The following is a 26,106-nucleotide window of genomic DNA, read 5'->3' on the forward strand; positions in this document are numbered from 1 at the left end:
TAGTGCCCCTACCACACACTTATCGCCTCCCTCTTCCCAGTTAGCCCCCTTTCAATTGTCATGCCTTTTAAATTAATTCCTTGGCGACCCAATGAGTTAAATTAGGATTAATTACAGGAGCATGGGTGAACCGTTTAATGTTTGCTTTTGAGCCGGTCTCAAATGTAACTCAGGCTATCCTGGAATTCACTACGTAGCCCAGGCTGGCCTCCGGGCCTCCAATGCACCGGAGCCCTCCCTCGGCTTCCCAGGTGTTGGGATTAGAGGCATAAAATACCACACCTGACTGGGCCATGAAGTCTTACGAAGGGGCCCAAATCCTCTGTCCCAGGAGTCTGAGTTCTGCAGTGATGCTACGTGGAGTCGCCCACGCAAAACACGGAAGTAGAGTGTTGAGGCTGAGCTGGCTGTGGTCTAAAGCAAAAGTGGTACAGAGACCAGCCGGGAGTCAGAGAGTGTGATCCTGGCTGCAGGGTGCTCTAGCCAGGGCTCAGCCGCTGTTAAAAGGTGTCTGGAGCGCGGAGGCCACGCCCAGTCCACGCCCCTCCCACAGCGGGCGGACACCGATGGGTCAGTCCGAGGGTGAGTGAGGGCGCGCAGCTCGCAGCCCGTCGGGTCGGCCGGGAGACCAGCGTGGCCATCTGCAGCTTCGCCATGTCGTCTGTGTTCGGCAAGCCCCGAGCTGGCAGTGGGCCGCACAGCGTGCCCCTCGAAGTCAACCTGGCCATCCTGGGGCGCCGCGGAGCGGGCAAGTCTGGTGAGTGGCGCGGGGCGCCGAGGATGGGGGCAGCTTCACGCGGCAGCTTCCAGGAGCTTGCTTCCCCCGTGGCTGGGTGAGTCCCTGTGACTTTGCTCTTTGCCTCAGTTTCTCTGTTGCCGAGCTCCCACTCACCTCGCCACTTTGTTCTCAGCTTCCCCATCGCTCACGTCTATCTTCAGCGGCTTGCCTGGCTCTTCCTCTGCCTCTGTTCTCCCGCCTGTGGTTCCTGCTGTCCCTCCACGAAACTGTCTCTCTTTGTGTTTCTCTCAGGTCCTCCACTCATCTCCATCCATGGGACCAGCAGCCAAGTGTTGTTAACTGACACTAGAGAGACCTGTTAACACTGGTCTCCGGCCCTGGGTCCCCTTTGAATTTAGTGGCATCCTTGCTACTCTTTGATCTGGGCTGTCCACCCCTTCACTACCTCCTCCAAGAGACTTGGTAGAAGTCAGTAGAGATTAGAATTTTTCAGGGTTGTGCCATTCCCCCGCTGCCAACCCATGGAACTCTGAAACAGACTTTTTTTTTTTTTTTTTTTTTTTTATCAAATATATTTGTTTCAAGCCAGACCCGTCTTGACTTTCTGGAAACACAAGACTATGGTCCTAGGTGCCAGGACTTGTCCTTGGGGAATCTGTGTCTTGGGCTACCACTGAGATAATTTCACTCAACCCTGAACCTTCATCACTTCTAAAGGCCACCACAGAGACCCCCAAAGGAATGTTTGCCCTGCTATCTGACACTCAAGGGCCAAAGACACAGATAGCTGAAGTTGGGTGGCCTGTGAGCTGTAGCTTTCCTTCTCCTTGGTTCTCTGAGATCCCCTGGGAAAGCCAGCAGCCCTGACTCAGAGGGGGACCCAGAGCATGGTTTTCCTTTGAAAACCAGCCCTTTTCCAGTGACTTAGTCAAGAGCATCGGTCAGCTAGCGACTACCTGGATGAAGGAATACTTGTTTATTTTTGATGCATTCTCATGAAGCCCAGGCTGGCCTGGAACTTGCTATGAAGCAGAGGGTGACCTTGCATTCCTGATTCTCCTGCCTCCACCTTCTTGTAAATAATGCACCGCTCTTTCTAGTTTCCGTAATGCTGGGGACGGAACCCAGGGCTTCACACGTGGAAGGCAGGCACTCTACCAACTAGGCTACATCCTCTGCACCAGAAGGTTTAAAATAAAGAACCCCGGCTAGTAGTTTGCAAATTGGCAGTGTTGGGAATCCTTCAAAAGAATCCTATGTTTATTTTTAATCCTATCCAGCGTCCAGCATAATATATTTGGCTGACCCTTGCCTTTATGTGGCTGAGTTCTGAACAGAAGCAATCCTGTTAGTGCACTCTACAGAGGAGAAATAACTACTTTTTCAAGTCTTATGTTCTCAAGAGCTACCCCAGAGGAGTGTGGAAATAACACGGAGAGCCAAAGCCCAAGGTGTAGAGGATTCAGACTAGAGTGTGTTTACTTGGGACACAACCTGTCCTGGACCTTGCCTGGATAACTCATGTCCTTGGGGCCTGGGGTGGGTGTCAGACCTTCCCAGGAATAGGCAGTCTGCTCTTCACTTACCGCAGTGCTTCTCAACCTTCCTAACGCTCCCACACTTTAATCTAGTTCCTCACGTTGTGGTGACCCCCTAACCATAAAATTGTTCTTGTTACTACTTCATTACTGCAATTTTACTACTGCTATGGATTGTAATATAAATATCTGTATTTTCTGATGGTCTTAGGCGACCCCTGTGAAAGAGTTGTTTGACTTCCAAAGTGGTTGAGACCCAGAGCTTGAGAACCACCAGCTTACTGTCTCTGGCCTGTAGCCAAAGCTGGAATAAATGCCACTTGCTGAAAAAAAAAATCAGTGTGCCCTGTTCTTAGTGGAAGACATGTCCCTTGAGTTGGGGGTCTCACCAGATGTCAGGATAACTAGATGTAGGGTCTTGTTCCCAGATTTGGGTGTTCTCAGACACCTCTTTGACACGCCTCTTGCTGCCTTTCTTGCTCATAGCAATTTTTAGAAAATAAGCCCAGGGTGCATGCAATTAGTGGGGCTTGACACTCCATTTCTGCGCCTTCTGAGCCAATTTGCCTGCTCTGCAGCCTGGGGCCCTTGGAGATCCACGCTTGCTGTCAGTCAGAGATTGGAGAAATCAACTAGGCCTCCTTAAAGTGAGAGGGACAGTGGCTTGGGGGCTAGCTCCAGACCCAGCAGGAGCCTGAGCCTACCTCTTTCTTCTTGCAGCCCTGACTGTGAAGTTTCTCACCAAGAGGTTTATCAGTGAATATGACCCCAATTTGGGTAAGAAGCCCCTCCTCTCTGGGCCACCTGCTACCTGGGCCCCACCTGGATGGGTATGCAAGGATCACTGCGCACATGATTCAGTGCGCAGCAGACGGCAGGGGGCAGGGGCGGGGGCAGGGTGGTCCGGCTCAAGGAACTGAGACTGCCTGCCTAAAACATGCAGTGCGACGAGACTTTAGAAGAATGTTTTGCTTTTTTTCTTAAATAGCAGAATGTCCACAACCAAATAGGCACAGTTGTTCAAAATGTTCACGCAGCGTTCTCCCCAGGACAGCCAGATGTGCCATTTAAGGGATTCTCTGTTGGTGCCAGACATTCTTTGAACCAGGAAACATTTGTTCTGTTTTAGGTTTTTAAGGTTATTTTATTTTATGTATATGAGTGGTTAGCCTGCATATGCATCTGTGCATCCTCCTATGTGTGCCTGGTGCTCACAGAGCTCAGAAGGAGGCATTTGATCTCCTGTGACAGCTGAGTGTGAACCACCACGCGGGTGCTGGGAACGGAACCTGGGTCCTCTGCAAGAGCAGCAGGCGTCCTCAACCACCAAACCCCCTGCTAAGCTTAGCTGTGGGAGCTGTGTTTGAATGCTGGCTCTGACATTCACTGGCTGGGTAACTTTGAGACAGTTACTTAACCTTTCAGGGCTACTCTTTCCCCCTCTGCCAAAGGAGCACAGAGGTAGCTGTACCAGAGAACTGCTGTGAGGACTAAAGACCCAACGCCTGTCAGGCCAGTGCTTGGCCGCAGTAGGGTCTCGGAGCACATTCGCTTTTCCTCCTCAAATGGCTTCCCATGCATGCTGCTGGGGGTCCCTCTCATGTGCCAGATCTGTGTTGTGAAACTTATTTTTAACAGAGGGGTCATCCCCTAAAATAAACTCTCACACGGGACCCTAACGCCTAAGACAAGCAAAGTTAGAATCTTATTAGCATCGAAGTCACTTCTAGCCCATGTTTATAACATTTTTATTTATAAACTGTCCAAATGAGCTTAGCTCTTTGAAAACGATGTTGTTTCCCCTTTCGTTAAAATCAAATAAAGTGTTGGTGAAGCCCCGAGAGCCCCCACAAGGATGCACAGGACTCTGAGTCACAAGATAAGACCCCGCTCTGCTGCACTGCCCACAACAGGCTAGAAGTTCATCCGGCTTGGAACACAGAGGAGGAAGAGAGCGCTCAGGGCTACGGCTACTGTATTTATTTATTCTGAGACTGGTTATCACATAGCCCAAGCTGGCCTTTAAGCGGTCAGTGTGGCCAAGAAATCGTGATCAGAAATCCTTCTGCATCTACCTCTGAAGTGCTGGGATTATAGGTGTGTGCCACCTTGCCCAGTTTATTCTGTGCTGAGGCTCAAACCCAGGGCTTTGTGCACACTAGGCAAATGCTCCAGCAGCTGAGCTGTACCGCCAGCCCCTGTATTTATTTATTTTTCTGGCCATCTCTTCTTCCTTGCTCTCCATCCATACCATTTCATAGGACCCCAACAGACGATTCCGGTAAGGTGGTGGCTTGTGCTTCCTGACTGAGCACTTTTGGAACCCTGATGTGATATTAGAACATGTGATCAGACTATCTGAGGTGGATGGGGCGGCACCTCAGTCTTTGGCCTCGAATTCTCCTGAGAGCCTATTAGCTCGAAGGTAGCTGCTCCTAGTTCAGACACCCTGGCAGGCCAGACTGTGAGGCCCAAGCCTCTCCTATGGAAGAGAGTCTGGGCATGTAACGGGAGGGGTGCCTCAGGCACAAGTGGCTAAAACAGCTCTTTGGTCTTTCCTAGGGGCTCCCAGGAGCCTGAGCACATGCTGGGGCCTTCGAGGTGGAACACCATCTGCATTTCAGCCTGATGTGCGATAGTAGCTGCAGTTTAGATGGTCTGGCCTGTGGGGCTGAATTGGTTTTGGATTCTGTTTCAAACAATTATTATCAGCCAGGTGGTGGTGGCTCACGCCTTTAATTTTAGCACTTGGGAGGCTGAGGCAGGTGTATCTCTGTGAGTTAGAGGCCAGCCTGGTCTACAGAGTGAGTTCTAGGACAGTTAAGGCTATATAGAAGGACTCCGTCTATATATATATATATATATATATATATATATATATATATATATATATATATATATATATATATATATATAATCATCTCCATTTTCTTTATTTTTAAAAGACTTATTTATTATTTATATAGTATTTATTTATCTACTATTCTGCCTGCATGTGTGCCAGCAAGCCAGAAGAGGGCACCAGATCTTATTATAGATGGTTATGAGCCACCAAGTGGTTGCTGGGAATTGAACTCAGGACCTTTGGAAGAACAGCCAGTGCTCTTAACCTCTGAGCCATCTCTCTAGCCCTTATCTCCATTTTCTAAAAAAGAAACTGAGGCAGAGAGGATGCAGTGACTATCATAACATCATTCCCCAGGTTCAAAGGAAATAGAAGGTCCATCTACTTCCTGTGAACTATGGTTTATGGGCCCAGAAGGGGAGGTATGTGAGACACTGGGCATTCTGAGCCTCAGTTTTCCCATATGGAAAATGAGAATGTGTTGTCTGTGTTGGTGTCGTGTCTTGCTGTGAGCTATGGCCAGAGCTGCTAGGAGCTAGAGACTACAGACAGAAGGTCTCTGCCAGTGCTCTGCCCTGGGTGGGGCAGGGCCTCCAGGGAATGTTCTTGCCTGGCTTCTCCCAGGTACAATGTCAGCTTCTTACCTCATTTGCCTCATCCTGTTCCCTCAAGAACATGGACACTCGTCATGTCTGAGGTGCCGCCTGATGTACAATCTTATAGGACCTCTTTGGTGCCTTTCATAAAATTATTTGAAGGACATGAAAGTACCCAGCAGGAAGGCAAGCTCTACACAGTGATGCCTGGGGAAGAAGCTGCCATTCTAGCTCCTAGGCCCAGTCACCCAATGACCTGAGGCTTCATCCAACTTGCATATCTGTGCTAGAATTCCTACTGAATAGAAATTCAGGTCAAACATAGTTGGAGGACCAGGAGATTCTTCATTAGTTAGGGAGTAAGAGGGTCACAGTGGGGAGGCAGCCCAGAAGGCCCAAGTTCAAGTTCATCCCCTGCCCCCACTACCGGGAATTAAATGAACCCTGCGTGTTTATCATTCACGCTAGGCAAGCATTCCACCATTGAGGTTTATCCCCAGCCCCTCCCCACCCGCCATTTTAAGGATCTCACTACATTGTCAAGGCTTGCCTTGAACTCACTCTGTAACCCAGACAGGGCTTGACCTTGCAATCCTCCTGCCTCATCAGCCTCCCAAAACAACCTAGTCATCTTTCTTCCTCTGCTAGTGGAGCTAGTGGAGCTAGCAGAGGATCTGGCAGGCTCTTGGGTAAGGGAGTTCCAGGGAGATTAATGCTTGTCACTAGGTTGGTCAAGACTTTGCCTGCTTGGACTGAGTGCCTAAAAGGCAACTTTGGTAGAAAAATAAAAAGTATGAACACAATGTAGGCATCGGCGACAGCTCTTCTTGAGCCAAATATAGTTAAACATTTGGGGCATATTTTCCATTCTTTTTTTTTTCCTTCTTCTTCTTTGGATAAGAGCAGCTATTTATCCAAGTCCCCAAAGCAGGCTGGGGACGAGGAACTGTCTGTGACTCATGTTGGATGCTAGTGGACCTGGCATGTGTCCAAGCCGCTTGGCTGCCAGCAGAGAGAAGTGTGTGACTACATTCAGCCAGGGCTAGGGGTGCTGTTCTCACAGTGGCCACTGCCGGGGAGGCAGAACACCTCAGTTATGCTTGGGGGGGGCGCCCAGGAAAAGGTGGGAACTCAGTGTTCTCACATACATGTACCAGCAGCACAGAGAAGGTAGGGAGTGAGAGAGGCAACTGTCAGCATGCCAGGGATGGTTTCCGTGTGCCTGACGACATTCTGATTTCTTGGGTTTAAAGTCATTAGAACTAAAAAAAGAAAAGAAAAAAAAAAAAAAAACTGGTGAAATCCAAATAAGGTCAGCAAGTTAGTTCACAGAACAGAACCAACATCAATTTCCTGGTTTGGCGATTGTGCTGCGGGTTATATGAGGTGTTAACCCTGAGGGAAGCAGGATAAAGAGCACGTCGGAGCTGTGTGAGCTTGTAACTTCTATTACAGTTTAAAATCATTTCTCCACAAAATAAGCGGGTGTGAGGGCTACGGGTATAACCCAGCCAGGAAAGCGCCGGCCATACAAGCATGCGGGCCTGATCGGACCCTCAGCACCCGTGTTTCCGGTTTGTTGGCATACATCCGGGGGAACAGAGGCAGGTGGATCTCCAGAGTGCAATGGTCAGTCAGCCAGTCAGAACTGGTGAAAGACCATGGCTCAAAAAGTGGGGGGAGCTGGGGAGGCGACTCGGTGATTGAGAACGCTTGCTGTTCTTTCGGAGGACCCCAGTCCTGCTTCCAGCACCCGTATGGGATGCGCACAACCGCTTATGACTCTAGTTCCGGGAAATCCAGTGTTCTCTTCTGGCCTCTTGGGCACCGGCACACATCTGGCACATAGGCACATGGGCGCACGCACACACAGAGATACACACATACATGTAAACAAAAACACATGTAAAATCTCTTTAAAAAATACTAAAGTGAGCCAGGCATGGGGGGGGTACTCCTTTAATCCCAGCACTCAGGGAGGCAGAGGCAGATGGAGCTCTGTGAGTTTGAGGCCAGCTTGGTATACTATGAGAGTCCAGGACAGTCAAGGCTACACAAAGAAACCCTGTCTCAAAAACCAAATAATAATAATGATAATAATAATAGTGGAAATTGCTGGAGAAGATGCTGGATGTCAAACTCTGACCTCCACACGTGTGGTCCATACATAGACCACATACTCGTGCAAATAAAAACAAAAGGAGAAAAAAATTGCCTGGGAATGTGGACCTGTCCTGTTACACCATTTCTAGATATTTATTATGGGCCAGGCCCCAGCTGGAGGCCTATGTAGTCTTCCCACAGTCCTCACTCAGGGGCCAAGCCAAGCAGAGTGAAGGCTTGAAAACCATTAGCTCTGCCTGGAAAAGAAGTGGTGGCACAGGCCTTTAATTGCAGCGCTTAGGAGGCAGAGGCAGGCAGATCTCCGAGTCTGAGGCCAGCCTGGTCTACAGAGCAAGTTCCAAGGAAGCCAGGGCTATACAGAGAAACCCTGTCTCAAAGAAAAAAAGAAAGAAAGGGGGAAAAAAAAGAAAGAAAACTGTTAGCTCAAGTTATCATAATGTTTCCACTTTAAAATGGGAAAGTACCCCGAGAGTTGAAGCGATGTGACTAAACCAGGTAGCTGAAATGCAGCTGAAGTTGGCTTTGGGGGAGGGGTGCAGTGTATGTGGTGTGTGTGTGTGTGTGTAAGTTTACATGTCTGTGTGCATACAGAGGTCAGAAGAGGCATCAAGCATCTTGATCGGTCACTTTCTACTTTAGTCCTTGGAGACAGGGTCTCCATGAGCCCAGGCACATGCCCCAGGGACCCTCATGGGCTGGGATTTTATAAAAAGCTGACTGGCTTTTTATGTGGGTGCTGGGGACTTGAACTCAGGTCTTCATGCTTCTGTAGCAGTCACTCCTCCCCACTGAGCTCTCTCCCGTTTCCCTGAAGTTAGCTTGGATTCTACATCACCTTGTCTATTTGATAAGGATGGCTTATAAAACCTTAGAACATCTAAATGAGGTCTGGCTGGCCCCTCTCCATCACATCCTAAGCTGCTCTTTTCCCTTGTCCCCTCCTGAGGGAAGAAGTCATCATAGGGCCAAGCACTATGGTGGGTGGAAAAGACAGTGGAGAAAATTGGGGTTCTTGGAGGAAGCACCAGGCCTCAGTTGCTGGGCCACACACTCCACACTACAGGCTTTGTACGTGGATCCAGAAACAACCTGTTCCCTGGGCGTAGTATATAATGGCCTCTGATGCTTCAAGCCTGACAAACAAAGAAGGCCATGGCCTGGTAGCAGCTCCCAAGGCACAGTCAAGGCTACGCTGGAGTCCAGCACAGAAGGAAGCAGGGACATTGACCTTGTCCTTTATTGAGTGGCCTGCCAGGCCTCTGACCTGGCTGACCATCTGTGTTGCAGAGGACACCTATAGCTCTGAGGAGACTGTGGACCACCAGCCTGTCCACCTGAGGGTCATGGACACTGCAGACCAGGTAACATTACCCCCACTCCCTCAGTCCCCCAGAGAGGGCAGACAGGCAGTGCAGCCCCCCTCCCCAAGCCCAGACCTTGCAAGTTGGGTATGGATCCCTTTAGGCTCCAGTTTGCTGTGTGGCCCTGAATGGGGCTGACTTTTCTGGGCTTGAATCTTTCGTTTGCTAAATGAGAAGGGTGATTGCTGACATCGGCCCAGATACCCTAAGCTGCAAGGCTTTCCCAGCATACAGGTGCATGTCCTTTTACACAAACACTCCTACTGAGAGCCTGTCACCCCGAGTCTCCCCAACATCTCTCTCCATATCCCCTCTACCCACTGTGGGAGTCAAGTCTCAGAGGCCAAAGGGGCAGTATGGACCTGACCTGAAGCCAGCAGTGCCCAGGGACAGCAGGTCCTTGGAGAGCCATGCCAGGATCTTTGACTCAGTGCCCAAGTGGCCAAGGTCTCCAAGTCTCTGGCTGGGTGGTGGGAGGGAGTTCATGAGACAATGAATCCTTTCACACCAAGCCAAATCGCCACTGAAGTGCTCCTTTGAGAAGGGATCTGCTGGGGGACAATGTAGAGACTCGGGAGGTGGAGAGGGCAGCCCAGGTGAAGGCCTTGCCCCCAAGTTCTTCTGCCTCTGAACTAGGCTCCTCTCCTCTCCAGGACACCCCCAGGAACTGTGAACGCTACCTGAACTGGGCCCATGCCTTCCTAGTGGTGTATAGTGTTGACAGTCGCCAGAGTTTCGAGGGCAGCAGTAGCTACCTAGAGCTGCTGGCCTTGCATGCCAAGGAGACTCAGCGTGGCTACCCTGCCCTGCTGCTGGGCAACAAGCTGGACATGGCCCAGTACAGGTGAGCGGAGGCATCTGCAGCCAGATGCGGGACGACATCCCTGGGGATTACTGCTGCCAAGTCGAAGTGCCCTCAACTTCGGGTAAAGGGTCTATACTGGGGGAATGCACCAGCATCTGTCTGCTAGGCAGCCAATGACAGGAAGGGAAAGACGCCGGGGCCACTTAAGACATGGGCTGGGCCCCCAAAAGGCAAAAAGAAGGCACCCCTTCCTTTCGGGTGTCTTGGTGGTCTCTTACTTCAGCCTTGTCTGTGACTGTGTCACCCTCCCAGCAGCCCATGGGAGTCCAGGCCCAAGGAGAGGGTCTAATCTGCTCCTTGGATCTGGTGTCTACTGTGGCCCAACCAGCCCTCACCTCATCCTCAGCCGTCTGTCCTCAGCCATCACCTCAACCCAGGCTTGTTGCCACAGTTGGCTGCTGAAGGCAAGCCTCTCTTAGAAAGGCTTGGATCTGAACCAGAGGTCACCGACTGGGCCAGAGGGCAGATCCCCACACAGCGCAGCAGCCGTATTTTGCTTGGCTGGCACAATGTTTTAAATGACTTAGAATTGGAATGCTTTAAGGTGGGGCGTGCTCTCTTCAGCTGACCACAGGCCCTGCCACTCCCTGTGGTCTCTACCTCCATCTTCTCCATACATCCAAGTCAGCCTCCTGGCGCTAAGGCCCTTGACACCAAGGCCTACCCTTGAGCAATCCCAATGAAACTCTCCAGTGTGGACATTGTCCCATGTGGCCAGCACACCTGCTAGGTGTGGCACCTTCCACTTGTCCCTTTCTGTCCTCAACTTGTTCCTGCCGTCTCAGACCCCAGAGGCCCAGGGACCGATGTTGGGATTTTTTTCAGACTAGGTCACACAGGCAAGGGGAGAAGAGAGTTGTGGTTTCCTGAGAAGTAACCATGCTGGTATGGGGCTTTCTCCATGGGTGGTCCAGCCTTCAGCCCAAGAAAAATTGCATCCTGGGGAATAAGGGAAGTTGTACACTGGGTCAGTCGCTGAAGGTGGTCTTTGCAATATCTCAGACCTTGGAAGAGAGAAGACTAGACTGTGACTCATGTAAATGTGCATGGCGGCCATGGGAGAAGGGTGACTACAGAATATTGTTTTGACCCTAGTGTTTACTAAAGAGACTGCTGAGAAATGGTCTGCAAGCGAGTGGCCAGGAATCCAGGGCTTTGTTGAAACACCCTGTTCCCGTGATGATTTACCCTACTTCCTTTCCAGTCGAGTGCACTGACAGAACAGGGTTTGGTGGCACACTAGGTCTTCCGTCCCCTTGCCCCTGCCAAATCCGCCTTGCCCAGAAACTTCTCCCCACTACTTCTTTTTTCATTTTTATTTTTATTAATTATTTTAAAGATCTATAATATAGACACTGCTCTGCCTACATGCCTGAAGAGGGCATTAGATTACATTATAGATGGTTGTGAACCACCATGAGGTTGCTGGGAATTGAACTCGTGACCTCTGGAAGATCAGTCAGTGCTCTTAACCTCTGAGCCACCTCTCCAGCCCTCCTCATTACTTCTAACCTAGGCATCTGCTCCCATCTTGGGCTGTGCTATGATCCTAAGGAATGGTTGCTGGGGCAGCTTATCAATGCGTGGTAATGACCAGCATTCAGTGGGTATAACCTTGACCTCAAGACCCGAGGAGTCCCAGTCCCGAGAGTATGCCAGTCATGGGCTTCCCAAGTGATCCCAGGGGTGCAAGCAACTGCTCTTTACTAGAATTAGTCTCTCAAGCTGGGGCTGAGGATGGCCAGTCCTGAGGAGGAGAGCAATGGCCTTCTTCCTCTTGTCAGAGGCAGGGTCTAGCACGGGATAATTTGACTCAGCTTTTCTCTTTTCCTCACTTTCATTCTTAAATTCCAGCTTTGGCAATCGAGGGCTAAGTCTGTGCCAGGTACTATGCTAAGCACTTCATGCAAATTGTCTTAATCAGTCCTAACAGCCCCAAATGGATGCAGGTACCATTATCCTGTCTTACTGATGAGTAAACAGATTCCGAGGGTGAAGATGGGCCTGGACCACTGGGTGGGGTGATGGGTATGGGCCCCTCCCTGCCTGACTTGGGAAGATACTCTTCTGACTGCCTCACCCCCTTCTTCACCAGGCAGGTCACCAAGGCTGAGGGTGCAGCTTTGGCAGGCAGGTTCGGATGCCTGTTTTTTGAGGTCTCTGCCTGCCTGGACTTTGAGCACGTGCAGCACGTCTTCCATGAGGCGGTGCGCGAGGTACGACGGGAGCTGGAGAAGAGCCCCCTGTCCCGACCGCTGTTTATCCCTGAAGAGAAAGTGCTGTCCCACCAGACCCCGCTCACAGCTCGGCATGGGCTGGCCAGCTGTACTTTTAACACTCTCTCCACTATCAGCCTAAAGGAGATGCCCACGGTGGCCCAGGCCAAGTTGGTCACTGTGAAATCATCCCGTGCCCAGAGCAAGCGGAAGGCACCCACCTTGACCCTACTGAAGGGCTTCAAGATCTTCTGAGGGCCATTCTACAGGAACCTTGGGCTCAGCCGACACTTGGGGCTTCAGGGAAGGGCCTGGTTTGTCCTCTGATGAACCAATGGCCCTTGCCCTGTGGCAGATGGCAGACTCCACCTCCAGCATCAAGCAGGGTCCCTACGTGCTCACAGTGTGAGAAAGAGGCCCATGGAGGGATTCTGTTCTGAGTCCCTGCGGGCCTCGTCCTCCATGGTAACCTCTGCAGTCACCACCCTGGAAGGAAGCTGTCTCTGTTACAGACAGGAGAGCCGGAGTGAGCTGCAAGCAGAAAGGAACTGCTGTGCCCGTCTTGCATCATGACTCTTGCCTGTGCCAACCATGCCAGGCCAGCTGCAGGCCCTGTTCAAAGAAGCTTTATCTATGTGAAGGCTTGTAACAAGCTACAGGATGGCTGGCCCCGAGGTCCAACTGTCACCTGATGGTAGGATGAGGTAGGGCAGCTGTTCAGATGCCCGAAGCTGGTGCCTCCCGTGCCTTCTGACCTCTCAAAATCCTGGACTACAAACCCTACAGTTTCTCCAGAAAAATGTAGTTTAAAAAGTTCTTATGTGAAAGTTTCGATAGGGCAAAGAAATCTGGACAAGAGCGTTTGATCACTTGGCCCTCAGTGAAGGGCGCAGAGAGGGGCTGTGGGCTGTCCGGGCTAGGGAGTCTCCAGCATTTTTTTTTTTTTCAGCAGAATTTGGGAGACTCTTGTGGCCACTTTATTAGTAAACCCCACCCAGAATCACTCTTCCCGAGCGTAGTGACCAAGGCTGCAGAAAGTCATTCTACCCAGTGATGGTCCTCGGGGAGCCCTCCCTGGCAGGGCCTGGCACTCTCTGGTGGGCACTGCTGGCCTGCCCACCGTTAAGTAGGTGCAATCTGATTTGGTTGGGATTGTTCAAAGCCCAGTTTGGCAAGATAGATCCCAAAGCATTTGGGGTTGATAAGGCGGACTTGTACATAAGCTATTTGGTATTTTATCAAGGCTCAGATGTGAGAAGGCTACTACAGGCAGGAGCTATAAGCTGTTTCTTTCTTTTAACCAGAACTCTGGGTGAGCAGGCCCAGGAGGGTATTTTAGAAGGACTGGGCCAGGCACCTGAGCCTGGGAAGCCAGCTCCTTCAGCTCCCAGCCAGCAGCCCCAGGAGCTTGGACTGAGAATATCTCTAACCCAGTTTTCAGCTCTGTTTTTTTTTTTAGCTGTAGAAGCTGGCCCTGTGTCCTCACCAACAGGCCAGCTCTGAACTTTATCTTTTTTTGTTTGGTTGGTTGCATTTTGAGACAAGGTTTCTCTATTATGTAGCTCTGACTGTCCTGGAACTTGCAATGAAAACCAGGCTGGAGTTGAACTCACAGAGATCCACCTGCCTCAGCCTTCCGAGTGCTGGAATTAAAGGCTTCCACCTCACGCGGCTGAACTTTGTACTTTTGATGCAAGCTGCTTGTGTGTGCTTAGCAGACCACCATTGTTTGAACCAATTATGCAATTCCAACTGCCCACCTGGAGAAGCATTTTAATAAAAGATTTTTTTTAAATAACAAATTTTCATCTGATTGTAGTTTGTTTATTGTGTCTGCTAAAAATAAGTTAGGCTGCTTGTGTGTGGGGGGGTGCTGTCTAACCTGAGGAGTTTGAGGCCCCGAAGCTGAGCTCAGATCACAGTCACGTGTCTAGCTAGGATAGCATATTCTCTCGATGCTTCCTAGCTCTCGGTTTCCTGTGGGTCCGGTAGAAAGACCAGTGGCACGTCTTTCTCGTTCAACCCAGTTTCCCCCGGGGCCGCGTCTGCAGTCCCTGAGATAAGCGTCTCTCTTAGGTTGCTCAGACTGCTGTTTTCTTTCATTCCGGAACCGTGTAGGTGCGGGTCTTCTGGTGCTTCTTTGTCCTGTGGCTGCTTCTTTCGATTTCTGGGGGGAGAGGAAATAGTGTTGATGGGGATGCTGAGTGGCTGGGTCGGGACTCAAAGGTTAGCTCCCAGGAGTTCCGCTGTTCAGCAGTGACAATGGCTCTGAAAGGCTCCCACTCTCACGCCTATCACCTCACTGCAAGGCCACCGGACCTTGCTCTGATTGCCAGCCCTTCTTCTTAGAGATGAGGATAGGATGTCAAAGAAGCACAGCCCTTGTACGTCTAAGTCTACCCATTCTGAGTCCTGGGACTTTTCACCAAACCACGCTCTCCTGACCCCGTCATCATACTTAGCATATGTCCTCATCTGCCCTGCTCTAGCCCTGAGATGCTGCCTGAAATCCCTAACTAAGCTTCCATCTCTCCATCTACTCCAAACTTGTTTACCCACACCCCTGGCCACGCACGTAAGACCCACTCACATGTGGTCTCCACTGCCTCCTCCCTCAACCTGATAGCCTTTCCAGTAACTCCTGAAAATCTCTCCTTAATTCAAGCCGGTTCACTCAAGGAGCTCCAGGACTCCCTGGCCACGGTAAAAGGAACTGAGTACCACATAACGTGCCTGGTCCACAGGGAAGCAGGCCTGTACCTGCTGTTACTATGGACAACCCCCCTGCCTCTCAGCTGAGTTTGCTGAGAGGAATGCTTTCTGACAGGGTAAGAGGGCCCAGGACCACTTAAAGGATGACTCCCTTCTGAGTCATTCCAACTTGTTGGCCAGGCGAGGGGATGGTAACGGGGGAAGGGGGCAGCTGCTGGGTTGTTTGTTTGCTAGCTTTGGTCCCTGATGGCTGCCACGGAAAGGTGAAGAGCTGATTTCACGAAGCGACATCTTCTTAGATCGCCGTCCAGGAAGGAAGGCCCTCTCCTTCTGGAGACCTGCTCCAGACCAACGTCTCACCTGTTTGACAGGATGCTCCTCCTCAGGAGGACCATGCTTATCACCACCACCAGGACGGCCAGAACCAGCATGGAATAATTCCAGGGAGCCGCTGAGGAGGGAAACACAGAGAGACAGATCCTCAAGCAGAGGCCGGGCCACTCAGGCCCACCCACCCATCCCAGAGCATCATTGGTCCCTTGCTATGGAGACACCCATCAAGACTCTATGCTGGGGTGGGGGCAGGTGGATGGGGTGGAGACAGGGTCTCTGCTCTGGACCAGCCCTGATCCTAGGGGGGAGGCAGCGCCATGTCTGGATAATAGCTGGGTAAAGAGGGTGTGAGTGGCAAGGAGGAGGTGGGCCACCTTGAACTTCAGTCTTCAAGTTTACTGCCTTTAGGAAAAGAAGGGAAAGAGGAGAGAAGGGGAGGGGAGGAGTGGTGACAGTCTAACAGGATGCAGGGACTGCCACCGCGGGTAGCAGGTAAAGGTGGCAAAGTGGCTGCAGTGAGGCAGGCTTTGGGCTCACGGCTTTTATTTCCCCTCTAGCAGGAAATCCCCCCCATGCCCCCACCACCATGTTGAGGTTCAAGTTAGGATCCCTCACATGGCAGGCACTCCACCACTGAATATCAAAAACTTTTTAGATTTTGAGATAGGGTTTTGCTAAGTTGTCCAGACTGGACTTGAGATCACTGTGTGGCTCAGGCAGGCCTTGAACTTGTGGCTGAGCCTCTTGAGTAGCTAACGTTGAGGGCCTGTGCCACCAGTCCCAGCTTGCTTCTTTTGTTCTATGCACCAGGAAAATGTTACACTTTTAGTTGTATGTCCTCTACGGGAGTGGACACTGTGTGGGCAGACTCGTATTTGTCCACCGCTGTAACCCCAGTGCTCGGGGCAGTGCCTGCCACCCAGTACAACTTGATAAATAGCAGAGGAGATTGACAGGTGATTGACAGCCGAGTGAATGGCCAATACCCCGAGAAAAGGGGAGTGAGCAGGCTCAGCTCTACCCTTCTGATGAGGTCCGGTCTCACTCCCTTTTGAAAAAACATGCCACTCGGCGGAGAAGAGGGGACAGCGTCGAACTGCTTCACCCACCATCACCTACCATCTTCTACACGAAAAACCCAGACCATTTCTTCCAGCAGTTCCTGGGACACCTCAGGGCTCGCTGCAGCCTCCTCCGCGCTGTGGTCCATGTCCCTGCTCCTGGTTGAGATGTTCCTGGCCTGTGAACAGACAGGTCCTGAGGCCCCAGGCGTCTGCCTGGCCTCCCAGGTTCTGGTCTCTGAGCCGCTGGTCTACCTTTCCTCCTTGCCCAAACAGGCAGCCTTGGAGCCTACAGTTTTAGGGCTGAAAGAGCATGAATCAAAGCCGACTGTGGGAGTAAACGCCATGATGATGGTCAAGAGACTGAGACAGGAGGATCACTGGGCTAGTTCGAGGCCTGGGTATCAAGGAGGGATCCAGGCCAGCATTAGCTACATAGAGACACCCTGTCACAGTTAACAATTGGTAGGCAGGTGGAATGAAAGTTCCTTGAGAGAAGCGCACCTTACGAAGTTGCCCACTGACTAGAACCTCTTATGGGGCTGGAACATTACAGGTGCAGAGCCAAATCATCTTGAGCCATTTTTAGCCCCCTTGATAACCATTTATTACCTGTATCTTTGTGGCTGTCAGGTAGATCCCTTGGAATGTGCAAACAGACCCTACCACTACCCCTTCTACTTCCCAGAAGGCTAAGAATGTGGCCCTGGAGCATCTGGGACTACAGCAGAGCACCCCTGCTTTCCTCTAACCTGCCTCCCGATGCTTTCCCCGATGCACTTAAAAACTGTCTTGACTTGTTCTATTACTATAAAACGTCAGGAGGCACTTGGGGGGCAGAGGCAGGAGGATCTCTGTGAGTTTGAGGCCAGCTTGGTCTCCACAGCAAGGTCCAGGACAGCCAGGGCTGCATACTGAGACTCTGTCTCAAAACGACAATAACCTTCGTGAAACTTCTACCACTTGGAATGCAGAATTTAGATTACCTGAGATCTGTGTTCCTGGGCCACGGCGCCAGGATGAACCATTTCTTATTCCCTTTGAGGTGAGATTTGTGGGGTTTTTGTTTGTAGTAGCTAGATAGGTAGCTAGAAACATATACACATAGATGGATACATAGCTAAATGCGTGGAAATAGTAAGTCTCAGGAGCAGGTGGGGCTAAAGTCAGGAACCACAGAGGAAGGAGTGACTCAAATCTAGGAAAGTTCATAGTGTGCAGGGAAGGAGCGTTAGGCCAGTGTGAGGCTGAGCCACTGGCGGGCTGAGGGCTCCCTTACAGCAGACACCCTTGCTTCTGCCAGTCCTGCTGCCCCTACCCACTTTAACCTAATTACCCCACTCAACTCCCCCTCCCCCCGAGGTAGCCAGTCACAGGCCAGTGTCTCTCCACACGACAAAGCCTGGCCTCTCCTGGTCTCCCTCTGGGGACTGGCACATCTGCTGCCCACAGCTGGGCAGCAAGCTGGAAGAGCCCCGGATGGGCGGTTGTGGGGTGACGCTGTGGAGAGGCGCCGAGCACTAGACTGCGTTGGTAACCGCTACCCTTTATGCGCTACTCAGAGAACTGTTTCTTCTTTTTCTTTGGGGGGCTAAGTGGCGTGGAATGGGGTGGGGAAATGACCAGAACTAGTTTCTGTTGTTGGCAAGAGAAGAGCATAAACCACACACCCTGAGACGGTCCCTTAGCTTGAGTCTGTCCCTGGGAGATAGAGTAGGTGAATCTAATCAACAGAATCCCAGGTGTTTCAGAACAGCCGCACGTGTCCACATGTTCACAGGGTAAGGCAGTGTTTGGATGTGAACATGTGTGACTGTTCTGATACACTGCCTTACTACGTCACCCAAGATTTTCCCGACCCATATTTAAAGAAACAGTGAGGTCAATTTTGTTTTTGCTTTTGCTTTTTGGAGACACAAGGTTTCTCTGTGTACTCTTGGCTGTCCTGGAACTCACTTTGTAGAGCAGCAGGCTGGCCTCAAATGCAGAGATCCTCCTGCCTCTGCCTCCTGAGTGTGGGGATTAAAGATGTGCACCACCACGCCCAGCTTTTTGTTTGTTTGTTACAGTGAGGTTCATTATGACAGCATATTTCATCGAAGACAGTAAGTACACTGAGAGTATTGTTTCAGCGTGACTGGTGTAAAGTTATTGAAGTGTTTTCCGTTTTTTAATACTGGACCTTTGAAATGGGTGTGAACTTTATGCTTGTAGAATGCTTGTCTCGAAGCCCGCTAGCCACATTGCAGGTGCTCAGTAACAACATGGGGCTGGTGGCTATTGGCCTGGGCAGTCCAGGCCGTGGGCAGCCTCTGGTCCTCCTGACTGCTCTGCCGGTTCTTGTCATCTACAAGAACTTATAATCAAAAATGTTAAAACCTTACATTTTAAATAAGTTTACAGTTTGGTGTAAGACCCCATTCATAGCTGTTCTTGACAGCACGTGGCCTGTGGGTTCCAAGTTGAGCATCCTGGTAACCAAGAATACAAAACACGTGTGATGAAAATTCCAATTCTGGGTGGGTGAACTGGCTCAGCTGGCAAAGGTGCTTGCCACGAAGCCTGACAGCTAAACTGAGTTCTAGTCCCAGGCCCCTCATGGTGGAAGAGAGCCAATTCTCACAAGCTGTCCTTTAATCTCTCCATGTATGCCATGGCATGGACGCACCCACACCCCAAATAACTGTAATAAAAGCTTTAACTGCCTTCAAGGGGAACAAGCTCGACCACTTACCAAAACTGAAAACAACAACAACAACATATGCACAAAACAACACATTTTACTAGAACTGTTAAGGGGCACGTTAAACACACACGGATAGTTGCCTCTGAGGGAGGAAGAAAGGTCGAATAAAAATCAGAGAAAATTAAAAATAAGCACCTGAAGACATAAAACAGGAGGTGTGGAAGAGAACTGTCATGAATTCGAGTCCTGAGCCCTCATGAGAGCCACCGAGGGCAAAGAGATGGCATGGTCCCAAGTGCAGGCGTCTACCCCTCTGCTGAGACAGCCAGGAGCTTTCTTAAACAACTGAATGACAGACAGCCAAAGGGCAACAAAAGAACCAAGGCCTCTTGAAAAAAAAAATCAACAGACTGGAAGAAAATATTTTGACACAAATATAAGAGTTATCTGTTCTTAGATGTGAATATTCACTCATGTGTCTAAGCAAGTGTGAATTGTGGGGAAAAGGAAAGACCTTTGGGGGGCTGGACAGGTAGCTCAAGGGTTAAAAGCAAGTACTGAGCACATAAAGCAGAAGTTTCTCAACCTGTGGGCCGCAACCCCTTGGTGTCACATATCAGCTATTTTGCATATTGGGCATTTAGGTTAGAATTCATAACAGCAGCAAAATTACAGTCATACAGTAGTGGCAAAATGATTTTATAGTTGGGGGTCATCGGTAGTAGCACTGGGAAGGTTAAGAACCAGTGCTATGAAGAAACTAAGTTCAATTCCCAGCACCTATGTGGAGGTGGTTCCAGAGGATCCAGCTCCCCCTCCTGGTCTTTAAAAGTACCTGCACACATATGCACATACACACAGGCACACATACAAATAATTAAAAATAAAATAAATCTTACAAAACATGAAGACCTTAAAGACATTTGAGGACTCAGATACCCACTTTCAACTTCCTTGATTTGAGGGGTGTAATAGAAAATACAAAGAGAACGGCTAACCAATGGGATCTGCGGTTTCCTCCAGGTGGCTGTGCAGAATGCCACCAGAGAAGAACGAGGCAGTCTGCCAGCCGCAGCGCCTGGGTTAAAATGCCAGGTTAGCCCTGCTCCCTATCCCACAGGTAGAGAAGATTGTGGCAGTCTGGGGAGCAGACACTGTCGCACTCTGAGGACTGTGACAAAGCCCAGACACTGACCTTGAAAACTTCTGTGCTTACTTCTTTTGACTATGCCACTCATTTATGAAGGCAATGGGTGTAATTCCCCCCCCTCTCTGTGTGTATGTGTGTGTGTGTGTGTGTGTGTGTGTGTGTGTGTGTGTGTGTGTGTATGTGTTGCTGGAGATCAAGCCAAGGGCTGTACGTGTTAAGCAAGTAATCACTCTACCACTGACCTGTAACACCTACATTTTTTTTCAGTTTTATTTATTTTATGTATATTAGTGTTTTGACTGCATGTATGTCTGTGTACATGCATTCCTGGTCCCCATAGAGGCCAGGGGAGGGTGTTAGATCCCCTGGAACTGGATTACAGGCAGTTGTGAGCCACCCCTGGTCCTCTGGAAGGGCAGCCTGTGCTCTTAACCACTGGACCATCCTCTGTCCATCGACCCGTACATTTTTCACGTTTGCATATCCTGTACACTTACATACATGTTTCAATGCAATGCATATTGTACTTTTTTGAAACCGCAATTCTGATTTGGGATGTTTAATTCACGGAATTATGTGTGTGGAGTTACATGTAGGCCTGGGCTGTAGCTCAGTAGTTGAGTGCTGGCCTAGCATTCGTGAGTTCCTGGGCCAAATTCCCAGAGGAGAGAGGGACAGGGTTAGGGACAGAGATGGAGCAAGAGGGAGCAAGGGATGGAGAGGGAGAAGAAAATGGGGATGAGAGAGAGAACAGGAATATGTCAGAGAGAGGGAGGAGAAAGAAGAGAGAAGGAAAAAAGATACGCATCTAAATGGAATATGTGTTCTAAATGTGTATAATAATAATATTGTAATAAAGATCAAGAGAAGGGGCTGGAGAGATGGCTCAGCAGTTAAGAGCACAGTCAGCTCTTCCAGAGGGCCTGAGTTCAATTCCCAGCAACCACATGGTGGCTCACAACCATCTATAGTGAGATCTGATGCTCTCTTCTGTCGTGCAGGTGTACATGCAGACAGAATGCTCATATGTATAAATAAATACTTTTTTAAAAAAAGATCAGAAGTGGCGCACACCTGTCATCCCAGCACTCAGAGAGGCAGGCGGATCTCTGTGAGTTTGAGGCCAGACTGAACTACAAGCGAGTCAAGGACAGCCAAGTCTACACAGAGAAACCCTGTCTGGAAAAACAAACAAACAAGCAAACAAACAAACAAAATCAAAAGGAAATCCCAGGAAGTGGTGAGATGGCTACAAGCCCGAGCCTGCCCTCCCTGAGAACACAGCAGAGGAGACTTTCTGTCAAGCCCCGACCCCGGTCACATCCGTCAGCATTTAAAAGGTGTCTACTAGCTCTTGTAATCACATCCCTGCGCGAAGGCTGGGGTAGTGACTATGGTCTGTTCCTCCTGTCTAGGAGGGAGTTAAGTTGAACGTGTGTAAGCCTCTGTGGCTGTCACTCTCTGTACGCTGTCACCTCCGCATAGTAAGCCAAGGGCCTTTTTCTACCATAGTTGACAGCACAGCTAAAGTTTCAGAACCTGCAAAGTGTATGCTTGCGTGGGTGCGTGGGGAAGAGAGCGAAGAGTGACAGCCGTGTGTTCACGTAGCTACAGCAGCCACAGCTTTTCCAGAGTCCGCAGTCATCCGAGCAACATGCTCCATTAAAGAAAAAACAGTGAAAATCTGGAGCCAGAGAGATAACCCAGCAGTTAAGAGCACTGGCTGCTCTTACAGAGGCACTGGGTTCGATTTCTAGCACCTACCCAGCAGCTCACACCCATCTGTAACTCTGTTCCAGGGATCCGACCCTGGCGTCTGGCTCTGAGGACACTAGACGCGTGTGCAGGCAAAACACTCATACGCAGACACTAATTCATTAGAAAGTAAAAATCATATTCCCAGGAATAACAGAGCTCAGTTGCTCTTCCGGTACCTGGCACATCCTATCATTTTTTAATGTTGTTATTAAATTAAACTCCATGCTTTCTTTGGATGTCACTTAGTGGACATCACACTGCATTCAGATGTCTTGGTCTCTTTGGCCTTTCTATGGGACCCCTTTATTTTAAACAGAGCTTAACCACTGGGGTGATCCCTGCCCCAGAGCCTGCACTGCCCTCCCACCCCCACAGCAGACTGAGGGCACTCACTCTAGATCTGGGATTCCTGGGGCCTCCGGTTCCGGCGGGGTGGTCCGGCCCTACTTTCTGTGTTTCCCTCTTCTTTCTCCTGAGAACTTTCTCCAAGAACACACTGTTGCAGCTAGGCAATTCACCTTCAGAGCTCACAGCAGCAGGGGCCCATCCGGTAGCTCTGCCTTTTGCACACGCCCAGGCCTGGAACCTTTGCTGCCACTCGAGGGTGAATGACCTCTTGAATGAATGACCTCCAGGGACAAACTGACCCTACTTGACTCACAATCTGAAAGTGCCAGGAGACAGGTATGATCCGTCATTGTGGAGTTCCCACTCCAGTTCTCTCGAAGTCTCTTAATTATTATCAATCGTTAACCAAGGAGGAAGAATCGAAGGCTCCTTTTATAGCCAGGGCTTTCTCAGAGGGAAGGTCATCATATGAACTGAAAGGGACATAAAAGTCAGCCCTCGGAAGCTGGGGCTTGGGAGAGTGTGTGATCAGGGATCCACAGCGGAGGAAGCAGGACCAGGGGTGAGGTGCTCACCCAACCCCCCCCCCCCAAAAAAAAACCAATCAGGCCAGACCCAATCAGTTCTGGCATCTGCCTGTGCAAACTTGTGGAAATAGGGCTGACTGTGGCAAGTCTTCGATCCTCAAGGTGTGGGTGGCAGTACTGTCAAGAGGAGGAGAGCCACTGGGTAGATCTTGGAACTGTGTTGGCTGCCACACCCTGCATTTTGTAACGCATTCATTCACTAACTGCTGGTTACCTGCTCTGTGGATAGAGCACGGACAAGACAGGTGAAGATGCCACCAGCGCTGCAGGCTGTCCTCTTGCCCATACGGAAGTGCCATGACATGCATGTGTCTGCACACACATACATGCACACACACACACACACACACACACACAATATAGAAATTAAAAAATAAAAATAGATAGGGTCTGAGGAGCCACAGTTCCATCACTGCATTAAAGAAATGAATGACGAGCCAACCATGCAGACCCCCAAGACAGTGGATTCAAGGACACAGAGACCAGGAACTTAAGGAGATTGAGAAACAGAAAGAAATGGTGAAAAGTCAAGTCAGAGCATCATGTGAATATTTCAGGCAGAGGAGTAACGAGATCTGATCCCGCTGGCCTAAGACAGCTTGTCCTGCTGAGTGGACAGGGGATGACAGGAAGCAGAAGAAGGCGGGGATGCTGGGTGGCTTCTACCCTCCAGGCTGGGGTCATGGAGACTTGAGAAAGGAGTGTGTTTCAGAAAGGAAGGTTGCTGATCAGAGCTCTGAGAAAGAGGAAGTCAACACATATAAACAAGGAATTTATTGGCTCCTATTACTAGGAAAAGCAGGGTGGAGCTGACCTCAAGGGTGGCTGGTAGCAAGGCTCAAAGATCCTTAACCATTTCTTTCTCGGCCTCCATACCTACTTCTCTCCATGTAGAGTCATCACTTTAGGTGCCCAAAGTCACCAGGAAGCCAGGCCAAGAGAAAGGAAACCCAAGCCCACGCTCCTCCACCCAGAGCGGAACGGGTGAATATTCCTAGGGAAATGCTGTCCTGATCTGAGTCTCCTATGTGTCTTGGACCAATTGTCCCAGCTGAGGCAGGAGAGGTTAGGTTTCTCAGAGTTCAAGTCTCTGGGAGCAAGAGGCTATGTGCTGGCCAGATGCCCCAAGGTGATCCCTAGGTGACAGTCAGGCTCTGCCCCGTGAGGCGGGGGATTTCCCTCCTCTGCTGGATTCCTTCTTCTCTAGTTTTCCCTGCTGTGCTCTCTCCAATGGCCATTGTCCTGTGTTGCTCCAGGGCAGGAATTAGTCATTCATTCTTGTTTCGTGGTATTCTGTGATTCTCTCACAGTGTTTTTGTTTACAGCCCATGAGATGTGTGTTTAGTTTTGTTTGAGGGGGTTGGGTAGTTGTTATTTAGTTGTTTTAAAAGTCAAGGTCTCATACATACAGTCCAGGCTGGTTTCAAACTCAAAATATATGTGAGGCTGGCCCCTGCCTCCACCTCCCAAGGGCCAAGGTTACAGACAAGGCTGTCATGACCAGGTAAAGAAATGCTGCAGAATGAACCTAGGGCTCTGAGTGACAAAAACTTAGACTTATTTATTACGTGTGTATGTGGGCCCATGCACACTGGTGCGCTCCTGTGTGGGTCAGAAGACCTTCATGGAGGTTAGAGGAGAGCTCTTACAGGTCGGCTCTCTCCTTCAGCAGCACAGGACCACGGTCATCAGGCTTGGCAGCAAGCACCCACTCATGGAGCCATCTCTACCTCTTGCCTCTTCCTAGACTATATATTATAATCGTAAAAAGGATGTCTTAGAACAGGGGTCATTGAATAATGATCCATAGGTCAGATCTGACCTTCAGATGTTTTTAAAGATTTATTTATTTTATTTATGTATATGAGTTCTCTGTTTTCATGCACACCAGAAGAGGGCATCAGCTCCCATTACAAATGGTTGTGAGCCACATGTGGGTGAGTGCTGAGAATTGAACTCAGGACCTCTGGAAGAGCTGTCAGTGCTTTCATTTGGAGACAGGAATCCACAGGATCCATTATATACACCAGGCTGGCCTTGAACTCACAGAGATCTGCCTGTCTGTGCCTCTGCCTCCCAGAACAATGATCAGGTTTTTCTGTTTGTTTGTTTTAATTTATTTACTTTCTTATGTTGTGTAAGAGAGTCTTGCTGCATGTATGTCTTTTGTGCCTGGTGCCTGAGGTCAGAAGAGAGCCTTGACTCCCCTGGGACTAAACTTAGATGGCTGTCAGCCATCCATGCGGGTGCTAGGAAGCAAACCCGAGTCTTCTGCAAGAACAACAATTTCTCTTTTTGTTTGTTTTTTGTTTTTCAAGACAGCGTTTCTCTGTGTGTCTTGTCCAGGCTGGCCTCAAACTCACAGAGATCTGCCTGCCTCTGCCTCCCTGAGAACTGGGATTACAGGCGGGCGACACCAGCCGGCTCCTAACAATTGCTCTTAACTGCTGAGTCAATTCTCCAGGCCCAACTTTTTAATAAGTTTATTTTTGCACTTATTTATGTGTGTGTGCACATAAACATGGGTGAGTATGTGTGCTTGTATGTGTGTCTGCGGTTACATATGCATTGCTTCATGTGTGTGTGGGCCAGAGGACGACTTGGAAGCAGTTCTCTCCTTCTACCGTGGGTGTGGATTCCTGGTATTGAACTCAGGTCGTCAGTCTTGGTGGTAATTGCCTTCTGACACTGAGCCCCTTGCCAGCCCCTAGAAGATGAGATAATACAATCTTTCAAACAACAGTTTTTCCAAATGCGGGGTAGCAGCACCTTATCTTCGCAGCAGAGAAAGCTTCATCAGAAATCAAGTGAAATCTGAAGGGTATTACAAGGAGAGGACCACACAGGAGCAGAGGCGCATGCACAAGCTTGTTCAACAAGGACAGGTGTAATGGCACCCCTGTAATCCCAGCACTCTAAAGACTGAGACAGGAGAATTGCTATGAGTTCAAGGCCTGCCTGGTGTATATCTTGAGGCTCTCACAGCTAGTGAGGACCACATAGCAAGATATTATCTTGAGATAGTACAACAGGCAAATGTTAAAAAGGGTCAGTGCTGGGGGGTAGCTCAGTGGGAGAGCATTCGCCTAGTGTGTTCGTGCTGCCGTGGAGCCTTGCACCTGTAAGCAGTAGGTGGGAGCTTGCACCTGTGAGCAGTAGGTGGGAGTTTGCACCTGTGAGCAGTAGG

The 26,106-nt window shown here is 49.9% G+C and overlaps 2 protein-coding genes across 2 annotated transcripts; one reads left to right on the plus strand and one right to left on the minus strand.

Moving 5' to 3' along the window:
• The first annotated feature begins 603 nt into the window (after positions 1–603).
• On the plus strand, positions 604–14,068 carry Rasl12 (RAS like family 12). Its single transcript, XM_055596651.1, has 5 exons — positions 604–757; positions 2,998–3,054; positions 9,130–9,203; positions 9,857–10,047; positions 12,164–14,068. Exons 1-5 carry the CDS (start codon positions 655–657, stop codon positions 12,537–12,539), a joined length of 801 nt encoding a protein of 266 aa, XP_055452626.1. The 5' UTR covers positions 604–654; the 3' UTR covers positions 12,540–14,068.
• An 18-nt stretch (positions 14,069–14,086) lies between these two features.
• On the minus strand, positions 14,087–22,696 carry Slc51b (solute carrier family 51 subunit beta). Its single transcript, XM_055596665.1, has 4 exons — positions 22,378–22,696; positions 16,449–16,569; positions 15,357–15,447; positions 14,087–14,451 (listed from the first exon to the last, which is right to left on the minus strand). The coding sequence occupies exons 2-4, from the start codon at positions 16,537–16,539 to the stop codon at positions 14,247–14,249; spliced, it is 387 nt and encodes a 128-aa protein (XP_055452640.1). The 5' UTR covers positions 16,540–16,569; positions 22,378–22,696; the 3' UTR covers positions 14,087–14,246.
• Between the last annotated feature and the right edge of the window lie 3,410 nt (positions 22,697–26,106).

The sequence above is a fragment of the Psammomys obesus genome, unplaced genomic scaffold (genome assembly GCF_907164565.1).
Source record: "Psammomys obesus unplaced genomic scaffold, mPsaObe1.curated_primary_1811, whole genome shotgun sequence".
Taxonomy (NCBI): domain Eukaryota; kingdom Metazoa; phylum Chordata; class Mammalia; order Rodentia; family Muridae; genus Psammomys; species Psammomys obesus.